This window comes from Carettochelys insculpta, chromosome 27 (assembly GCF_033958435.1).
Source record: "Carettochelys insculpta isolate YL-2023 chromosome 27, ASM3395843v1, whole genome shotgun sequence".
NCBI lineage: Eukaryota > Metazoa > Chordata > Testudines > Carettochelyidae > Carettochelys > Carettochelys insculpta.
In genome coordinates this window covers 7362208-7380769 of record NC_134163.1, presented here as the reverse complement: position 1 = coordinate 7380769, position 18562 = coordinate 7362208, and the positions used below count along the sequence as shown (strand labels likewise).

Genomic DNA, 18562 nt, shown 5'->3' with positions numbered 1-18562 from the left:
AGCTGGAGTAGCGCCAGACAAGCCTACTGACTCAGCAAGGCAGCAGCGATGATGGCATCTTCTGCATGGGAAGGGTCAGGCTCATCCCTCTTCCGGAGGAGGATGGCAGGGATGTCATGCTGCAGAAGCTGCAGCAGCCCTGGGTGTGGCCAGAGCACGCGTGGGGCCTGCTCTGGCACCGTAACTATCTGGAAAGGCCAAAGCCTCTCTCAGTAAACCAGGGAGCCCTGCACTGGCTTTGCTATTGCTCCAAGGGGTATGCAAGCCTCAGCATGGGCAGGGAATGAATCCCAAGCGTTGTTACAGGCTGGGGTCCAACTGGTTAAGTAGCAGTGCAGCAGAAAAGGACCTGGGGATTACAGAGGCTGAATATGAGTCACCACTGTGCCCTTGTAGCCAAGAAGGCTAATGGCATACTAGGGTGCGTTAGGAGGAGTATTTTCAGTGGATCTGGAGAAGTTATTAGTCCCCTCTAATCAGCATTGGAGAGACCACATCTGAAGTATTAGGTTCAGTTCTAACCCCTCACCCCCAGTATAGAAAGGATGTGGATGCATTGGAGCGGATCCAGCAGAGGGCAACAAAAATGATTAAGGGGCTGGAGCACAGGGCCTATGAGGAAAGGCTGGGGGTTGGGCTTATTTAGTCTGCAGAAGAGAAGATTGAGGGGCAATTTGATAGCAGCCTTCAACTTCCTGAAGGGGGGCTACAAAGAGGCTGTTCTCAGTAGTGAAGGACGGCAGAACAAGGAGCAATGGTCTCAAGTTACAGAGGGAGAGAAGTAGGTTGGATATTAGGAAAAACCATTTAGCACTGGAATGCCTTATTGAGAGAGGTGGTGGAATCCCCATCTCTAAAGGTTTTTAACTCCTGGCTTGACAAAGCCCTGGCTGGGATGATTTAGTTGGGGTTGATCCTGCTTTAGGCTGGGGGCTGGACTCAACGACTTCCTGAGATCCCTTCCAGCCCCAGCATTCTATGGAGAAACCTTTGTTCTCAAGCCCCCAAATGCTGGCTAGAGCAGCTAGCTGGGTTCCTGTGAAAGAGAAGCAGGGGCACAATTTCAGATTTTGAGGGAGAGAGACAGCTTTTTATTTGTGCAAGCTAGGGGAGAGGGGCCCCTCTCCCTGCTGCTTGTGGGACCTGGGAAACTGACAAGCATGAGACACCTTGGTCAGTTTCCTGGCTCCAGCAGCTGGAGGGGAGCTGGGAAGCCTGGGTCCTGGTTCCCCTCCACTCCTTGGAACCAGGAAACTGACCAGGGCTGCTGCCTTGGTCAGTTTCCCAGCTCTGCAAGTGGAAGAGAGCCAGGAGCTGGGAGCCAGGTTGTTGCCTGGTTCCCAGCTCCCTGCCACACCCAGGATGGGGAAACCGCTCCTGACAGGGGTGGCAAGAGACAGGCTGTATGCCCACTCCTGTCTGTTGCATGTATCTTGGGGGTTTACTGTATCCGCAAAAAGGGTGTAGAATTGCCAAGTGCAAATACAACCCTGCTGAGGAATCAACATTTGTGTGTAACAGTCTGTCTGACCCCTACTTGGTAACCTGACACAAAGCCTCTTGTAGGAAAGACTCTTACATACAAGTGGGACTAAATGGAAGAACAGGTGGCCACCCTGGCAAATTGCCATTCCCCCTAAAACTGGAAAGTTTCAAGTGTATGTAACCCCCATTTCTTTATTCCCTGGGTAACTGGAGGGCAGGCAACACCCACGTGTGTCTGGGTGCCTGATGGGTTGGTATCAAAGGACAGCCCAAAGTGGTGATGTTGGATAGTTGGGAATCCCCTTTCCATTCCTTGTTTCTAAAGGTCTGTAAAATGGTGGTGCCTCCACCTGACTGGCCCCTGTGCACAACGGTGTGCCTTGGGAACCTGCAGGAATACAATCTAGGTTTAACTCCCAATCAGCAATTATGAATGGTATATAGCTAATGAAACAATTAGAATTAATACACAACTTTACTTAACAACTTAAGGAAACAGGGCTACAGACTAAACTTGAATAAAATCAATTAACGATGTACACAGAAAAACCCACTTGGCATTCAAATCAAGAGAAGAAAGTGGGGCTAGCTAGGCCACACTCGTAGAAAACTATCATCCAGCATAGTCCGTCATGCTCTCACATGGTACCCGCAAGGAAAGCGCAAAAGAGGAAGACCTCAGACAATGTGGAGAAGATTTACTGAGATTGAAGGACAACTGGGGTACTCCTGAGGTCAGCTAGAAGTTTTGTCCTGAGACAGCGTGAAGAGGAGGAGACTTGTAGATGACCTGTGCTCCACTCGGAGTACAAGGGATAAATAGTAGTCGTAGTAGTTAAAACAAACATTATGAACTACTTCTTCACACACTGCACAGTCAACCTTTGAAACTCATTGCCAGGGGAGGCAGAAGACTTGTAGATGACCTATGCTCCACTTGGCGTACAAGGTTTACACATTCATATGATATACCCTTCCCTTTGAGTTGTTCCAGATAGTCTGGTAATGGCCATTAGCACCTTTAAATTATAAACAGACCTATACTACTTATTTCCAACTTCACAAAGAAGGATACATGTACAAAAATATGATATACAGCTTCAGCAGGTAATAAAATAAAAAATTGTACGTTACACAGCATTTCTGAGTTATGTATATTTATATTCAGAACCCATCTTCAGTAAAGGCTGGTGGGGAGAGGGAGGGAGAGGTCCATCACACAAAGGTATTTATCGCAAAATGAAATTTGATTTTCTTGGGAGTCAGGCAATTGACCTTATATTGTGACAGCCAGAGACTAGAGGGCCTTTACATGTGTTGTAGCTCATGTTAACATCTGTTTGGCTGCAGGACTCCTCCTAGGGAAAATGGGTGAGCGCGGAATGCCACTAGTCAACGTATGCCAGTGTCTGAATGAAGCAGTCATGAAGATTGTCTCAATGGCTGTTTGGTGAGTAAATAATTCTGATTGCCTCGATTTGGCTCTTCTCGTATTCTGCAGATAAGCCCAGTTTTGTTACAAGAATGGTGTTGAAATAGTTCCTTTTCTGCAGTCAACATAAAAGCATAAAATATAATATCGTGTAGATCTTCTCCACAAATATGCCCATTCATACTCTTATGTCTAAGAATTGTTCTTATAAGGATTATGTTTGCAATCACCAGATCTGCAGCAAGTGTTTGCTTCAAGGTGGGCCGTACAACATACCCAGAACCCTGGGCAGGAACTCTCAGGGGACTAGTCCACCTGCTGCCTTATCTTCCCTCCTGCTCGTGAGCTAGCTAGCTTAAAGCAATCATGCCCTGTGATTAGAGTGTAGACATGGTCCATGTTACTGGCTCATATTAATGCGTTTAGAAAACGTTCAGATGAAACCTTGATTTCATCACTTGCACTAGAATTCACCAAAATAGACAGTCTACTAAATAAGACAAGGGTGTAGCGGGGACCAGAATGCAATCATGTGATAAAAGAGTGGTTCATAGTGCTTAAGCACAATGGAGAAAAGGGCAAATAAAGTTCCACCAGCAACCTTAATTCTGATACTACCTTATTTTGGTCAGCTTGATTTTTTTTTTTAACTCTTTAAACAAAGGGGTATGAAATCACAGGCAGTTGTGGGTTTTGTTTTTGTTTTTTAATAAAACAAGTATAGAATGGGTTTTCTTTTGGAAAAAGCTGCATTCTTTCATGCTCTTGGCAGTCACTCGATAACGAGTAGGACTTCTTCATGTCACCCTCCTATTTGTGACTCCATTGATGGTGATCAGCCCAATTCTGGAGTCGCAGATCTTATCACAGAAGGGGCAGGTGTTAGTAGCTGTTGGAGGGGCGCTGGCAGTTTTTGATGTTGTTTCTTATTCTCCGCCTCTCCTCGCCTGCACTGTGGTGGAACTTCTCAGTGTGTGCCAAACCCTCCTGTGTTACCATTCTCCTCTGGGGACGGTCCTGGGAAAGGTTCTCCCAAATGTCGACACCGATCCTGGACCTTTTCATGTGTACCTTCAGCATGTCCTTATATCGCTTATATACCCCACCCCCCGCCGTGCTCCTTTGTCCTTCCTCCAACTCTGAAAACAGAATCTGTTTTGGGAGGAGCTGATTAGGGTTACCGTATCTGAACTTTCATTTAAAAAGAAAAAAGCCACTTCGGGGGCGGGGGGCTCCTGCAAAAAGAGGGAGTGTATCATGTGACCATCTAGGCTTGCGGCAGCCCTGCCCCCAACCACACCGATTAACCCCATATTAGGATTAGTGTTCACCCTGTGTTGTCATGAGTTTTGCCCTGCTGGGTATGGTTCACAACTCTATAACCAGGTTCGCCCTTCTGGGTGTGGGTAGGGGTAACCTGCTTCTTCATTGACAGTGAGGTTCTAGGTGAAGAGAGGTTCTCCTGCTGCATACAATCTCCCATGTTTGTTGAGAGTAATGATTCGCTGTGTAAAGTCACAGACGGGAGCCCAGCTAGAAATGAGGTTACAGACAGAGCACATGCCTCAGTCTTTGTGTTTTTTTCACTCCCTGCACCCTCGCTGAAAATGAAAATATTCTGCCCTCTGCACCCACCACACCTTGTCCAGGTTGCCACCACTTCCCCGAACCCAACTGCCTCAGCCTCAACGCTGTCCCCCCATACAGCTACCCCTACAGCCCTCCTCCATCCGCTGCACTGCCACACATAAAACTACCCCTCTGACCACACCCCATCCTCACCATTCCCCCACACAACTCTTTTTGTCTCAGGTAGGCGAAAGGAGAGCTTGCATAGCACAGACAATGCTGGATTTCTGCGTCAATGTTGACTGTTATGCTGAAGTAAAGTAGGCAATAAGTGGTCTGTGACCATGATGTCCCAAAATAGAGGGCATGTATTATTTAATAAGATAAGAAAATGACAGTCAGTGGCAACCAGGAACTTTAGATTTCTCTTAATGCAGCATTCTGTATTTTATGTTTGAGTGCTAGATGCTAAACCTAGTTAACTAATTAAATAAGCTGAACTACTGGTTCTCTGTAAAAAGAACATCAGCAGTTACATTAACTAGAAAAATAAGGGCTAATTCTGAAACTTTAGGGGATTAAGGGACACAAGAATGGCCATACTGGCGTAGACCAAAGGATAGTGAGTTTGGATCAAGAGAATATCTCATATACTTTAAAGTCAAAATCTGAAACCTCCTGCAGGTTTAAGCCCACAAAACCTCACCCACCCACTCCTACAATAAGCCAGAGGTCCTGGGTTAAGCTGTCCACAAAGTTGTTCTTGTCCTCCTGTACAATCTTTTTAACTTGTTTGTTGGCTCCTGAATACAGTCTCTGAGCTTACACCTTGGTTGCTCTCGTTTTGCTGTGGTTGACTGCCGCTTCTCTCTCCTTTCATTCCTTCACTTTTCTCAGACTTTCTGCTGTGATCCATTCTTTGTAATGCCTTGTCCTCTTTCCCAATTTTTATCACACACTGTTTTCCAGTATGTTCCTAAATTTGTTCCATGGTAGCATCTTTTTGGGATGAAGATTGCCAGAAGTGCATAGCTGTTGGACAGCTTCACTTGGAAACTGGCTCTTGTCTCTAAACCCTATAGCTGCTCTGACTTAAATTTCAATCCCAGCTTGGTCACTTTCATGGTGTACCTCTTGAGCTTGAACTTAGTTTTATCATGACCAATGGAGGTCTGAACCTACAGCTGCTCTTCTTCTATCGTGGATGTCCTGGATCGATCTTCTAAAAGAACTGCTGATACAGATGTGATCAATCTGTTTTTCTGGTGAAACCCAAATGATCTCATGGATCCTTTCATGTGGAAAAACTACTATTACCTATCACCATGCCATTGAAGGAGCAAGTTACTGAATTGCTCTTCATTTTCATTCACGTTGCCTAGGCCTTCTTTTCCCATGGTCTGCGCTTTGCTGGTATTTATGCATTTTAGCATTGAAGTCGCTCATCAAAATCAATATACCCTTTGCTTTCTAGTTCACTTTGTAGTTTTCACTAGAAGTCTGTTTTACATTCCTCAGCTGCTTCATTGGCTGGTGCATAACATTTCACTATTAGGACATTTCACACTGTGGTGTAGAATCTAGCTGAGATGATACAAGCCGAACAAGCTGTAGGACAGAGAAACTGGAAATAGCTCTATATCATCACACGGAAGCTAAATGGGTCAAACTGATCGGCAGCTCAGTGAAGTACAGGCTGCCTTCCAAAGCGAGAGATCTTATACTACCAAATAGCAACTCTCAGAAAGATCACGGACATGGAAGCATGAAAGAAAAGTGTTGTACTAGACAAAATTACTGCAATGACTGGACTGAGTTTTAACAAGGGAAAGATCAAGACAATGAGCATCAACTGTCCAACAACATCATCAGCACACTGGGAAGGGCTGACTTGGAAGATGTGGAGCAGTTCACCTACTTGGGGCATATTACGGGCAGCTGTGGAGGAACAGATAAGGATATCAATGCCAGGATGGGTGCAAGACCTGGTGTCCTAAAAAGTCTTCAAAATCGCAAGCTACAGACATTCATAAGAAGATGCTTGAGGTACATCCTTCACATCAAATGGCAAAACTGTCACAAATAGGAGCTTTGGAGCAGAGCAGGGCAACCATAGTTTAAAACTTTCACATTACATGAGTTTTAAGCCACACGTAAACCATGCCCCCACGCTACAGAGGCAATCTGACTACAGGGGGAAAAAATTCCTTCCTGACCCCAATTATGGTGATGTTAGACCCTGCACATGTGGGCAATACACACAAGGGTAGATAGCAGAGAAAGAATTCTCCATAGTATAGCAGGGCATAACACTGCACTTGGTTGGATTTGCAACGTAGATTTTTATTTAGTTCTCTTTTATAACTTTCTCCGGTTTATGCCACATTTGGCTACCTTGAACAGAACAAGATGGTCTTTTCTGTTATGACATATGCACTGCTCCTGTCCCAAACTGGTGAACTTTTACTGTTGTTATTGCAGGTACTTTCCATTTGGCATTGTGTTTCTCATTGCTGGGAAGATTTTGGAGATGGAGGATCCAGCTATGACTGGAAAGAAATTGGGACTTTATGCTGTTACAGTGGTGACAGGGCTAATCATCCATGGATTTGTCCTCTTGCCTTTGCTTTTTGTACTAATTACCAGGAAAAACCCCTTTGCTTTCATCCAGGGAATACTGCAAGCCCTGCTGATTGCTCTCGCAACATCATCCAGGTATGACAAGCTGGTTCGGTTGTCATTGTCACAGGCATTCCATTGTTCCAGTTGGGGGGAGAGCTAGTTTCATTAGTCAAGTCTCGGTATAAACGTGTTTTCACCCTTTGTTCAACACAAGTATTTGCTAAGTAATATGCTGATCGCGCTTTCCCCTTCTGCGAGTCTTTCAAAGCTTGTGTCCCTGGCTTTCAGCTGTTTGAACTGTGGGAGACTTAAGGTGCCTTCCCCAACAAAAAAAAGTGGTGTATAAACTTGAAATATAGATTAGACCTAGTTTAGAAGGGAAATGGGCTTGTTTCACAAAGGGGCCTAACTCTACCAAGCACCACTAGCATTTTTAAAATCCTGAGCAGCTGCCACCACAACACTTGATGCAGGATTGTTGTAACCATGTCATTCCCAGGCTAATAAAGAGAAGAGATGCAGGAGAGACCATCTGGGCCAGCTTATGCTGGGGAGAGAAAGAGAGAGATACAAAATTTCCTGCCTGTACAGCCCTCTCACCAACAGTCTCTACCAAATCCAATACGCAAAGTTGCTGTTGGCTTTGCACATGCCCATCACCTCAGCCCTGACACCACTCTCAACTAAGAAGCTTCTTGGAGCCCTCAATTGCACCTGAACACCCTTGGGGTTCTCAGATGTGGATGGCGTCCTTCCAGCTGTGTCTGCAAGGTCTGAGGCAATAATAGTGCTCTGAGCATGACAAAGCTGTGTAAAATACAGTCCCTTTCTCTGGCTTTAAGGCTTTATTTACTTAGCAGAAAAACACAGATAAATGAACCTCAGAACCCAGGTCAACTGACTTGGGCTCCTAAGGCCCAGTACCGGGTTAAAAAAAGAGAATGTAGCTGTTTGGACTGGAACCCAGGCTCTGAAACCTGAAAAAGGAGGGCATAGGTCTCAGACATCTTGCACAAATATTTGCATTATTGCTGTGAAGCTTCTTTGCTGTCTGGACAACTCCAGATCAGATTTGTAAGAGTTTTGTTGTGCTAATCTTTGGGCTTAGTCACAGATAACTCAGCAGCATTATTATATTGCTACACCTTTCTTTTATCATGAAGGTGTTTCCAGTTACTATTTTTAATATTGCTTCAAGAAAAATCAGACATTGCACCTTATCAGAGTCTCACTTGAGTTAAGTGCATGCTTTTTTTCTGAACCCCTTTTGCACTACTTTCACACTGCTGTATGTACCTTACAGCCTGTTTTATACATCTGGGGCAGTTACATTTCCATAGATCCCTGTTATCTACTTTTAGCAAATTTCACTAAGTTATCCAACTTTAAATCAAATTATCTTTTGCCTGACTTATTTATAGACACTCCTTTGGAAAAATGGCCCATTTATTTCCTCTAGAATGGCTGTAAAGAAACCAAGAACAAATTCTTGTAACATTTCCACAATGTTAAACTGCTTACTTTCCTCCAGACTCTGCCAAGTTAATTTATTCATTCCTTAAATTACTTGCTTATTCCCTAAAATGACAGTTTTATTAGATTTTGCTAGTTTAATTATTACTCTAGGGATATGAATCTTTCAGGCCTGGAGTTACTGGTTCTCTTTTTCTCCTAACTTATTTTGTATAATTCACAGTTAGATACCACAATTTTTCATCCCCTTTTAGAAATGACCAAATTTGTTCTATTGAAGGGGCTCTGGGTCTTAATTAGGATCTCTTTCTTTAGTAGCTCTCAGATTACCCTCTCTATTCCTGCCTCCACTTCAGATGGGTGGCACTTTCCCCATCTGCAGCACAGGCAGCTCCCTGCACTGCAGCGCTGAAATAATGAAACAAAATGTAATTGGTTTAACAGCCAGCAGGGTGGTGTGAGGGAGCCAGCAGTTAAACCAATTAAATTTAATTCTATTATATCAGTGGCAGCAGGGCAGTGAGTCACAAGTGCTCCTTAAAGTGCCCATATGGCTCCATAGCCGCAGGTTGCAGACCCCCAGCCTGACTACACCCCGCACCCTCCATTCACTTTGGCTAGCATGGATAAAATGGCACCGCTGCCATGGGAAAAGGCTTTGTGGGCTGGATTCTGGCCCGTGGTCCAAGTGTTGGCCATCCCTGGACTAGGCACTAGTCATGTAACTGCACCCTGACATCAGTATGTGTTCCATTAATAAACAAGAACACACTGAATCAACCCCAGGATAAGATCAGGATGATTGCAAGATGGATAGCAAAGTTTTGATAGATGCAACATTTACTTGGATATGTCAGGTACGTCAGAGGGTAGTGCTGAGATGTATCGGGAGGGGTGCATATTTTGTTGGCATCCATGTAAAAAGATGTCTCTCAGAGGGGTGGCTTTGTCTGGCCTATGTGGCAGTCCAAAGTCCCACCACTGACTGAGCTGGTCCATTGCAATTGGTCTACACATGTTAATAGTCTTGTAGATTCTGCTGGATATTAGGACATTGACAATAAACCGTGCTGGGCACTTTCATCTCATCTAGCCCAGTCTTCTGGCTTTCTCCAGTAGCCTATGGCAGATGCTGCAATGAGAATGAATAGAATGGACCAATTATCAAGCAATCCAGCCCCCGTTGTACAGTTTCAGCATCCAGCAGTCACAGGCTTAAGGACATCCAGAGCATAGTTTGGATCTTTGACTGTCATGGCTGATGGCCCTTGATGGAACTGTCCTCCATCAACCGAGCTAACGCTTCACAACATCCCCTGGCAACAAGTGCCACAGGTTGACTGTGTCTTGTTTGCAGAAGTATGTCCTTTTGTTTAAATCTGCTGCTATTAATTTCATTGGATAACCCTGGTTCTTGTATCGTATGAAGGGGCAAATAACACGTCCTTACTTTCACCACAATACCATTCATAATTTTATAGACTATTATCATATCCTCTATTAGCTGATAGGAATAAGGGGATTTCAATGTTGGCGGGGTCCTTTTGAAAAGGACCCCCATGTAGACGAGCCGGGGGGGGAAGTAAACTGTGGCACTTTTGAAGTTCCGCAGCTGGTGGCATGCCAATGAGGTGCTGAATATGCATTTCAGTGCCTCATTAGTATTTTTCGATTTGGCCATTAGCATGGACATTTTGAAGTTTTTAGTAAGTGTAGACACAGCCAATGACTAACATTTCCTTCTTCAATGGTAAGAGCTAAATTTATAACTCAGCATTTTATGTGTACAGTTGGGATTATGTTTTCCAACATGCACTATTTTGCATTTATCAACATTGCATTGCATCTGTCATTTTCTTGCCCAGTCACCTAATTTTGTGAGATCCTTTTGTAACTCTTCACAGTTGGCTTTGGACTATCCTGACTAAATGTGAAGTTTGCCATCTCACAAATGAGCCCTCTATTTTTGAACACCCATGTGTGGAATAAATTGTTACGTACACCGAGATGTGCAGAGTGTGCACCACCAGTAGAAATGTATGCTGCTGGCTGTGGGTGCTGTGGGCACCCCGCTAATCCAAATCACTCTTGGGAAGCTGCCAAAGTGCTCAATTACAAGGAACATTGCATGCCACTGTTTACCCCAACTGAGATAAACAGTTCTGTCAGTTTCTGTCAACCATTAAGATGGAGGTTGTAGCTAGTGTACAGAAATTTCACCCAGCCCTACACCTTCAGTAGCCTTCGACTGCCATGGTGACTCCAGTGGCAATGGTGAACTTGTTATTTCTTTGAAATGCAGCTCAGCAACCCTGCCAATCACCTTGAAATGCCTTCTGGAAAACAACGGGATAGACAGACGGGTGGCACGATTTGTCCTTCCTGTTGGTGCAACCATTAACATGGATGGGACTGCACTGTATGAGGCAGTTGCTACAATCTTCATTGCTCAGGTCAATGAGTATGATTTGGACTTGGGACAAATTGTAACTATAAGGTAAATGCATTTCTTCTTTTATTCTTTCTAAATCTGTCTCTTTCTTCCCTGTTGAGATCCATGTACAGCCCGACACATCCAGGCAACATTGGTCGCTTTATCACATGTTCAAGGAAGAGGTTGCTGGTGACTACTTCTTCACCTGTTGTACTGCCTTTGAGGTCCTGTACTCGCAGGGCACGTCCAAACCACAGATCCTATGGCAGTGTAGGTGCAGTCTGTATGGGCAGGAGTTTTTCAGTTGGTGTACAGATATGGCAGGGAAACCCTCATCCTCTAATACAGCTGTGTCTAGCTTTGGGGTCTTTCCCAGGGGTGTGGTTTTTCTCATGGCCCGGACTGATGTAGCTCTGCTGACATAACTTTTAATGAAGGACAGGCCAACACCATGACTTTGTCTACACATAAAAGTTGTCACTGTACTGCTATAGCAAAGTCAGGACTAATTCATGGTCACCACAGCCACATAGCAACGCACCACCGTTGTGTCACCATGAGAATGTCACATAGACACAGAAGACAGAGCTGGGAAGTGTGCTTGTAGGAACCCCACGTTTCCAAGGGACGGTAGTGACATCAGTGGAAGCATTCTGCCATTGCTCAAGCTGCATCTGGAGCAGGCACTAGGACAGCTTAGCTGTGAGGCTCAGGGGCAGTGTACCCTGTAAGCTGGGTGCTTGCGTGGCTGCGCGGAGAGATTCCAGTGCTGCCCAGGTGATGAGCAGAGCACCCACAGCTACATTTTTTTGTTTCTACTGGTTGTGCACATCAATATTCCCTCTAATTCTTTCCATCCATCTATGGAATAAATGTTATGTACTGAGGCTTGTGCAGCTGTGCACCAGCAGAAGCATGCTGCCAGCTGTTAGTACTTTGGGAGCTCTGCTAATCAGCTGGGTGGCACCTGGCTTGGCTGCCCCATCACTCATCTTACAGGAAACCCTGGTGCTTATTCACACATGCTTCGAGTCACATAAAAAATTATTCTGCATCTGTATAGAAAAGATTACAGAGAATGTTGCTCCAGGGTATGAATTCTTCACACCCCTGAGAACAACACTTATACCCACCTAATGATCGCTGTAGCTTGTGCCCAAAGCAGAACAATCCCCATAGTAGGTTGCAGTTACATTGCTATAGAAGTGCATCCTAAGACTAAGATTTTTGTCGTGAATATTTTTAGTAAAAGTCAGGACTAGCTCATGGCAATAGACAAAAATTCACGGGCGACCACGATCTGTCTGTGACATTGATAATACTTTAAAATGACCTTCAGAGTCCACTGGCACACATGGGGCAAGTCATGTCTTTCTCAAGGGAACGGTGTCAGGCTGTCCGCAGACTCTTGAGACAACATGAAGTCACTTCAGGAGTTTTTAAAACATAGGCCTGGGCTACACACACGTGGAGTCCCACATGTGTTAGTTAGGGGGTGTGATTTATTTAAGAACTCATAGTTGTACAACTGGATGTACAGCATGGATACAGTGTTATGGGCACAGAAACACTTCATCTCAGCACCACACAAAAACTGGCAATACATTTTAACAACCGATAGGTATAGAGGTATTAACCCTATACACAAAGGGGAAACAGAGACCTGAACCAGAGTATCCACTACTTTTGAATACAACTGCCCATGCGGGGGGCTAGGGTCTCAATCTGGGCCCTCAACTAGTGGGAACATAAAATTAGAAAATGTTTGCTCAAGGTACCACAAGGACTAGAACTCAGCCCTCTTATGTCTCAGCCCATAAGGCCATTCTTCTTTCACATACAGAACGTGACACCAGCCATCCACCTACAGCCAGGAAAGACACACAGCAAACTCATTCATGCCATGCCTACCTCATGAGCTGCCCAGTAAGTGATGCTGAACCTGTGGAAAAGATTTCAGTACTCATTTTAACTAGCAACTAACAATCTGTGAAACATGATTGCATAGGAGAGGGGTCTCTTAGTTACTAAGGGGAATCATAACCAGCCTTATAATGGGACAATAGCTGCAACCTCAGCTGTACAGAGGCAAGCACCTTCCATAGTTCCATATCCTTCTGCTCCACAAGTACAAGCCTCTACGGCTGAAGCTAAGCGTTGTTTGTCACTCTCTCACTTAATGCCACTGAAGTTAATAGAAAGAAATTCCTGTTGACTTCACTGGAAGCAGGACTGGGCCTAAAATCATCCACAACAAAAAAAATCTGTTTTAAAACGATGCTTAATTATAAGCAATTTTCTTCAAATGTATGCAGCACAAAGCAACTTTGCAGTATAGAAAGTTTACAGGGCTCAGAACAAGGCACTAGGCGACAAAGAAACAGATGCTGAAAAATGTCTGTAATTTAAAAGTTGAATTTCAAAATTTCTCGGCTGGCTAGCTGAGACAAGCAGAGAACTTGGGAGGGGGGAGGAGACCATGGGAAACACTGAGGCTTAATAAATACTGAGGGGTTTATGACTGAATTCGGTGGCTTGAGGGAACATACTGTTGTCAGTGGTCTCCACCTAGCCAACAGACCTTGCTAGGTCAATATGAAAGGCAGGGCGGGGTGACGAAGGCACTGATAATTGGAAGATTTGATGTTTAATTTGCATACAATCAAAACCAAGAAGTGCCTTCTATGTGACAAAGGTCCTGTGGCCTTTATGTTTCTACAGCATAACAGCTACAGCAGCAAGCATAGGTGCAGCGGGAATCCCCCAATCAGGACTCGTTACAATGGTCATTGTGCTAACATCTGTTGGCCTTCCCACTGACGACATCACACTGATCATTGCAGTAGACTGGGCTTTGTAAGTATTTTTTTTTCCATATGCAACACTCATAATATCCTAGAAGAGGAGGGTTGGAAGAGCCCTTAGGAGATCATCAAATGCAACCCCCTGCTCAAAGCAGGACCAACTCAACTACATCATCCCAGCCAGGGCTTCATCAAGCCTGACCTTCAAAACCTCTAAGGATGGAGATTTTGCCACCTCCCTAGGCAACCCATTGCAGTGCCTCACCATCCTCCTGGTGAATAATTTTTCCTAGTACCCCACTGAGACCTCTGCCACTGAAACTTGAGACCCTTGTGCTTGTCCTATCATCTGCCACCACTGAGAAGAGCCTGGTGCCATCCTCGGTAGAATCCCCACTTCTTTTAGGCTGTTGCAAATCCCCCCACTGTTATCTTCTGCACGCTAAATAAGTTCAGTTCCCTCAGCCTCTTTTCATAAGCCATATGTCCCTAACTTTTTTGTTGCCCTCTGCTGGACTCACTCCTATCTGTCCATATCCTTTCTGTCATGGGGGACACAAAACTGGAGGCAGTACTTCAGCTGTGACCTCACCTGTGCGACTAGAAAGGCATAATCTCTTCCCTGGCTCTGTTGGCAATATGCCTATTAACTCAGCCCAATATACCATTAGCCTTTTGGGCAACAAAGGCAGAGTGTTGACTCACACCCAGCCTCTCATCTACTCCAATACTCAGCTGCTTTTCTTTTCAGTCTTCAAGTGTCACCTGAGTAGTCTGACTATACAAATGTGTCAGAGAGGTAGCCATGTTAGTATCTGTCTTCGGGAACAACAAGAAGTCCTCTGGCCCCATACAGACTAATAGATATTTTGGAGCATAAGCTTTCATGGGCAAAGTCTATAAGGTGCAACAGGACTTCTCATTGTATACAAATGTAGTTACAGTAGTTCTAATGGCCATGATCATAGTCTAAGGAGACACAAGGCTTGGAAGCAGCAACTCTATCATATTTTTGTCCCTGCCATGCTTCACTGAGCCTAACAGGTGATGTGGCAATCAGCCAGCTGTGCATAATAAACCCTCCTTCTTGATTCATAGATGGTGTCCAGACTTTGTTCCAACAGATTTCTTCTGACATGCTGGGGAAATTGATGAAGCACATTTTCTTAAGTAGCTAGTGATTTATGGAGGCCAACATTTTTGGATCTATATGTAATATGGAGATATACCTACCTCCTAAAACTGGAAGGGCCCCTCAGCTGTCAGCAAGTGCAGGCTGCTGCCCTCATAGCAGAACCTATCACTATCCCTGATGGATTTTTTTTAAACCTATTTGCCCCAGACCCTTAAATGGCCTCCTCACGGATTGAACTGACAAGCCTGAGTTTAGCAGGCCAATGCAGAAATCATTGAATTATTCCTCCCGCCTGATTGTCAAAAGTTCCATGGACTTTGCCAATCATGGGTGTCCAGTCCTGATGAAAGTCAGGCCCCAGGCTCAGTACCACATTTTGAAAACGTAATCTACATTTCTCTTTGATGCAAGCTGTAATCCATTTGGCGATGGCCTATCATGGGCTTTCCAGACTCTTCCTAAAGCTGTCAAATAGAACGAGGAATACTTTCTTCTTAAAGTATTCTGAGTCATCTAGGTACATTTTCAATTTTTGCCTGAGGTTGAGAATTTGCCACATTCTCTCTTTCCTAGAAGGGGGCCTGGAACTAGGGAGAAAATTCCTCACACCCAGTCTACCAAAATGCAGATCTCACTCAAGTATGTGCACACTGCAGACATAGGCTAGCAGCTCTGTCCCCAGAAGCCTGTCTGCCACCCCACAAGGTCTACTCTGGTTTTCAGGTGTCTGTAGGATGGTTCAGAGCAACCAGCCTCTCTGCTTTGAGGGTCATGCAGGGTTCAAAAGGGCTTGGGGTATTACAGGGGGGACTGGACTCATTGGCAGGAGTTGCCCCTCCACCCCACATTTACCAGAGACAGCTGGTGCAACCCATAGGAAGTGCAGCAACTGTGACAGTGGTACCTCTGTGTGCTGTTACTGCAGCTGCTGCTGTTGTAATGTTGAAGATCTCTCACTCCACACCCATGGAAAGTCTGAAGTGCAGCAACCCAGCCTGCTCTGCTCCACCATCTCCCAGCCGGGTCACTCAACTACTATGGCAGGAGGTGGAGTGCTGCATTCACAGTCCTCTCTGCTCACCTAAGGAATGTGGCTGGGAGTCAGGTTGCTGCACCTCCCACTGCCAGGCTGGCTGTGGGGAAGGGTACCCACCTCTTGCACTGTAACGTTTTCAAGACCTCAAATCATTCTTGTGGCTCTTGAATTCTGTTCTCACTATCCTGTCAAGTGTGGTCATGAAAAAATATAGTATTTCAATAAAAGTCCCATCAATACAAATGCTAAGGCAATTTATTCTACTAATATTAGTAAAACTGCTATTATAAAACCCATGCATGTTTAGATTTTGTAACTATATTTTAACTCACATTTTGGTAAATCGGAAACATAGGGCTCTGTGACTTGGTCTTGTTCTTTTGAACAGCTGATGCAATTTACTCCAGCAGCAGCTGAATGGCAATGTTGGGTGAAGCAATTCATTATACTGTGTGAGTATGTGTTTTAAACACTTTGGGATCCCTTTGGGATAAAAGGTAATACAGACATGCAAGAGGTTATTTATTATTTCATTTACTTGCAGGGGAAATCAAATTCAGCTTCCCAAAATTTATCACCCCTGGCACTTTCATGAAAACTGACTCCCACTTCTCTTTTCCCTTCTAGAGATCGACTTAGAACAATGACCAATGTCTTAGGTGATGCCCTGGCTGCAGGCATCATAGCACATGTCTGTCAGAAAGATTTTGCTCCAAAGTCAGAGAAAGTAAGTCTATACATTTGGAAGAAAAAAAAAAAAAAAAAGAAGGATGCCAGGGCTAAAGCGAAATACAAAAACCGTGGGCAGGACAAATATCTGAATTAAGAATATTTTTGTTTTTGCAGCAAGATCCAGTGAGCAACACAGAGAAGTTGTCTTCTCCAGAGACCCTACTTCTCCCGCCCAAAGACCACATGATGGAAATGATTGTAGAAACACTGTCTGAAGCAACAGGAGTTAATTACAATATCTGTCAGGTGTAATGACCGCATTTTCATTTGCAAGGAAGGGGATTCTGGTGCTAAAACATTGCCACTGAGCTGTGCATACATGTGGGCCTTACTGTACACAATGGCAGCAGAAAACATTTTCTATGGAAAGTAACAGAGAGGAAGCCGTGCTAGTCTACACATTATCACAACAAAAAGCAGTCAAGTAGCACTTTAAAGACTAGCAAAATAGTTTATTAGGTGAGCTTTCGTGGGACAGACCTACTTCTTCAGACCATATTGAGTCTGTTCTGGTCTGGCTATGGTCTGAAGAAGTGGGTCTGTCCCACGAAAGCTCACCTAATAAACTATTTTGCTAGTCTTTAAAGCGCTACTTGACTGCTTTTTGTTTGGATTTTCTATGGAAGTGTTTGGGAAGCTCCAAAGTGCTACAGCAACAAAACCGTATTGCCCAGAAGTTAAATAGGAAGCAGTAGTGTCACCTACTTGTAGCTTCTCAGGCAGAAGCTGCATCTATGAAGTTGCTTTTGATCATCAAAACAACAGATTTTTAAACTAGTGGATTTCATGCCACTAGTGTCTCAGCACAATATTTTTTCCTAGGACAGAGAAGTGGACAGCTGTAAGAGGAAAATCTTAACTGGCTGTTTTAAAAAGGGGCTGAGACAAGGCAGTGCTGTCACTTTCCAGCAAAGGCCTTTACCTATTCTCTGCAGTATATTTATTATGCAAATTGCTTTTGACCATCTTATTTTTAAATTTTTACATTTTATAGTTTGATTTTTTTATTCTCTAAAAATGGAGGAGATTTCAAGTAGACATTCTATCATTCGAAATCTAATTTTGTCCTCAAGGAACAAGATGTTTGGACATCTTTGGACTTTACAAGCAATGTTCATGACATACAGACTTTAGGAATTGAGTTGTTTTAATATGTTCCAGTTTTTTCCACTTGATAGGGCTCCCAGCAATCACTGATGGCTCTGTCAATGAGTGCTTAATTTAGTATAGTAAAGATGCAGGTACTAAACAGTAAGATTTGTGAATGAATAGCTAAATGTATATGTTGACAGTGGAATACAAGAATCAAGTATCTGTAAATCATCTTTCATTTCTCCTTGATAAATTTGAACTAAATCTCAGTACCTGAAAACTGTATGCAGGCACGAAAAGGAAATGGAAATTACAACTGTGTCTGTAATTTTTTTTTTAAAATATGATTGAGTACTAAAACCAAGCATACTATGCTTTTGAATATATTTTATGAATCAACCTTCCTTTTCTCAAGGATTAAAGGAGGTTTTATTAACCAATCCCTTCCCACTTAAATTTTCCCTATACATGAACCAGATGCAAATAAAATTAGGCTGGTTTCCCAGCAGACCCTGGGACCCTGTTTAGAATGTTGTTTGAAAGGTAGTGTTAACATAGAAAGACTTTTTGCTGGAGGAAAAAAAAGTGAGTTTATATCCTTCTGGAAATGGCATTCCCCCACGCCAGTGTATCAGTACCATTCGGAAAGAAAAAAATCCCTGCCTTCCTACAACTCCCATTAATTTCTTTTGCATTCTCTATACGGAAAACACAGTGAATTCCACCAAGGCTTGACCTTACTCTCTGA

At 44.0% G+C, this 18562-nt stretch overlaps 1 protein-coding gene across 1 annotated transcript in view; it reads left to right on the top strand.

Moving 5' to 3' along the window:
- Positions 1–16974, top strand: part of LOC142002227 (excitatory amino acid transporter 5-like) — a 51258-nt gene extending 34284 nt beyond the window's left edge. The window contains exons 7-12 of the mRNA XM_074978160.1: positions 2836–2935; positions 6968–7201; positions 10884–11078; positions 13737–13871; positions 16618–16717; positions 16837–16974. Of these exons, the coding sequence (XP_074834261.1) occupies positions 2836–2935; positions 6968–7201; positions 10884–11078; positions 13737–13871; positions 16618–16717; positions 16837–16974 (902 nt within the window). The remainder of the gene's footprint in view (positions 1–2835; positions 2936–6967; positions 7202–10883; positions 11079–13736; positions 13872–16617; positions 16718–16836) is intronic.
- The last annotated feature ends 1588 nt before the right edge of the window (positions 16975–18562 follow it).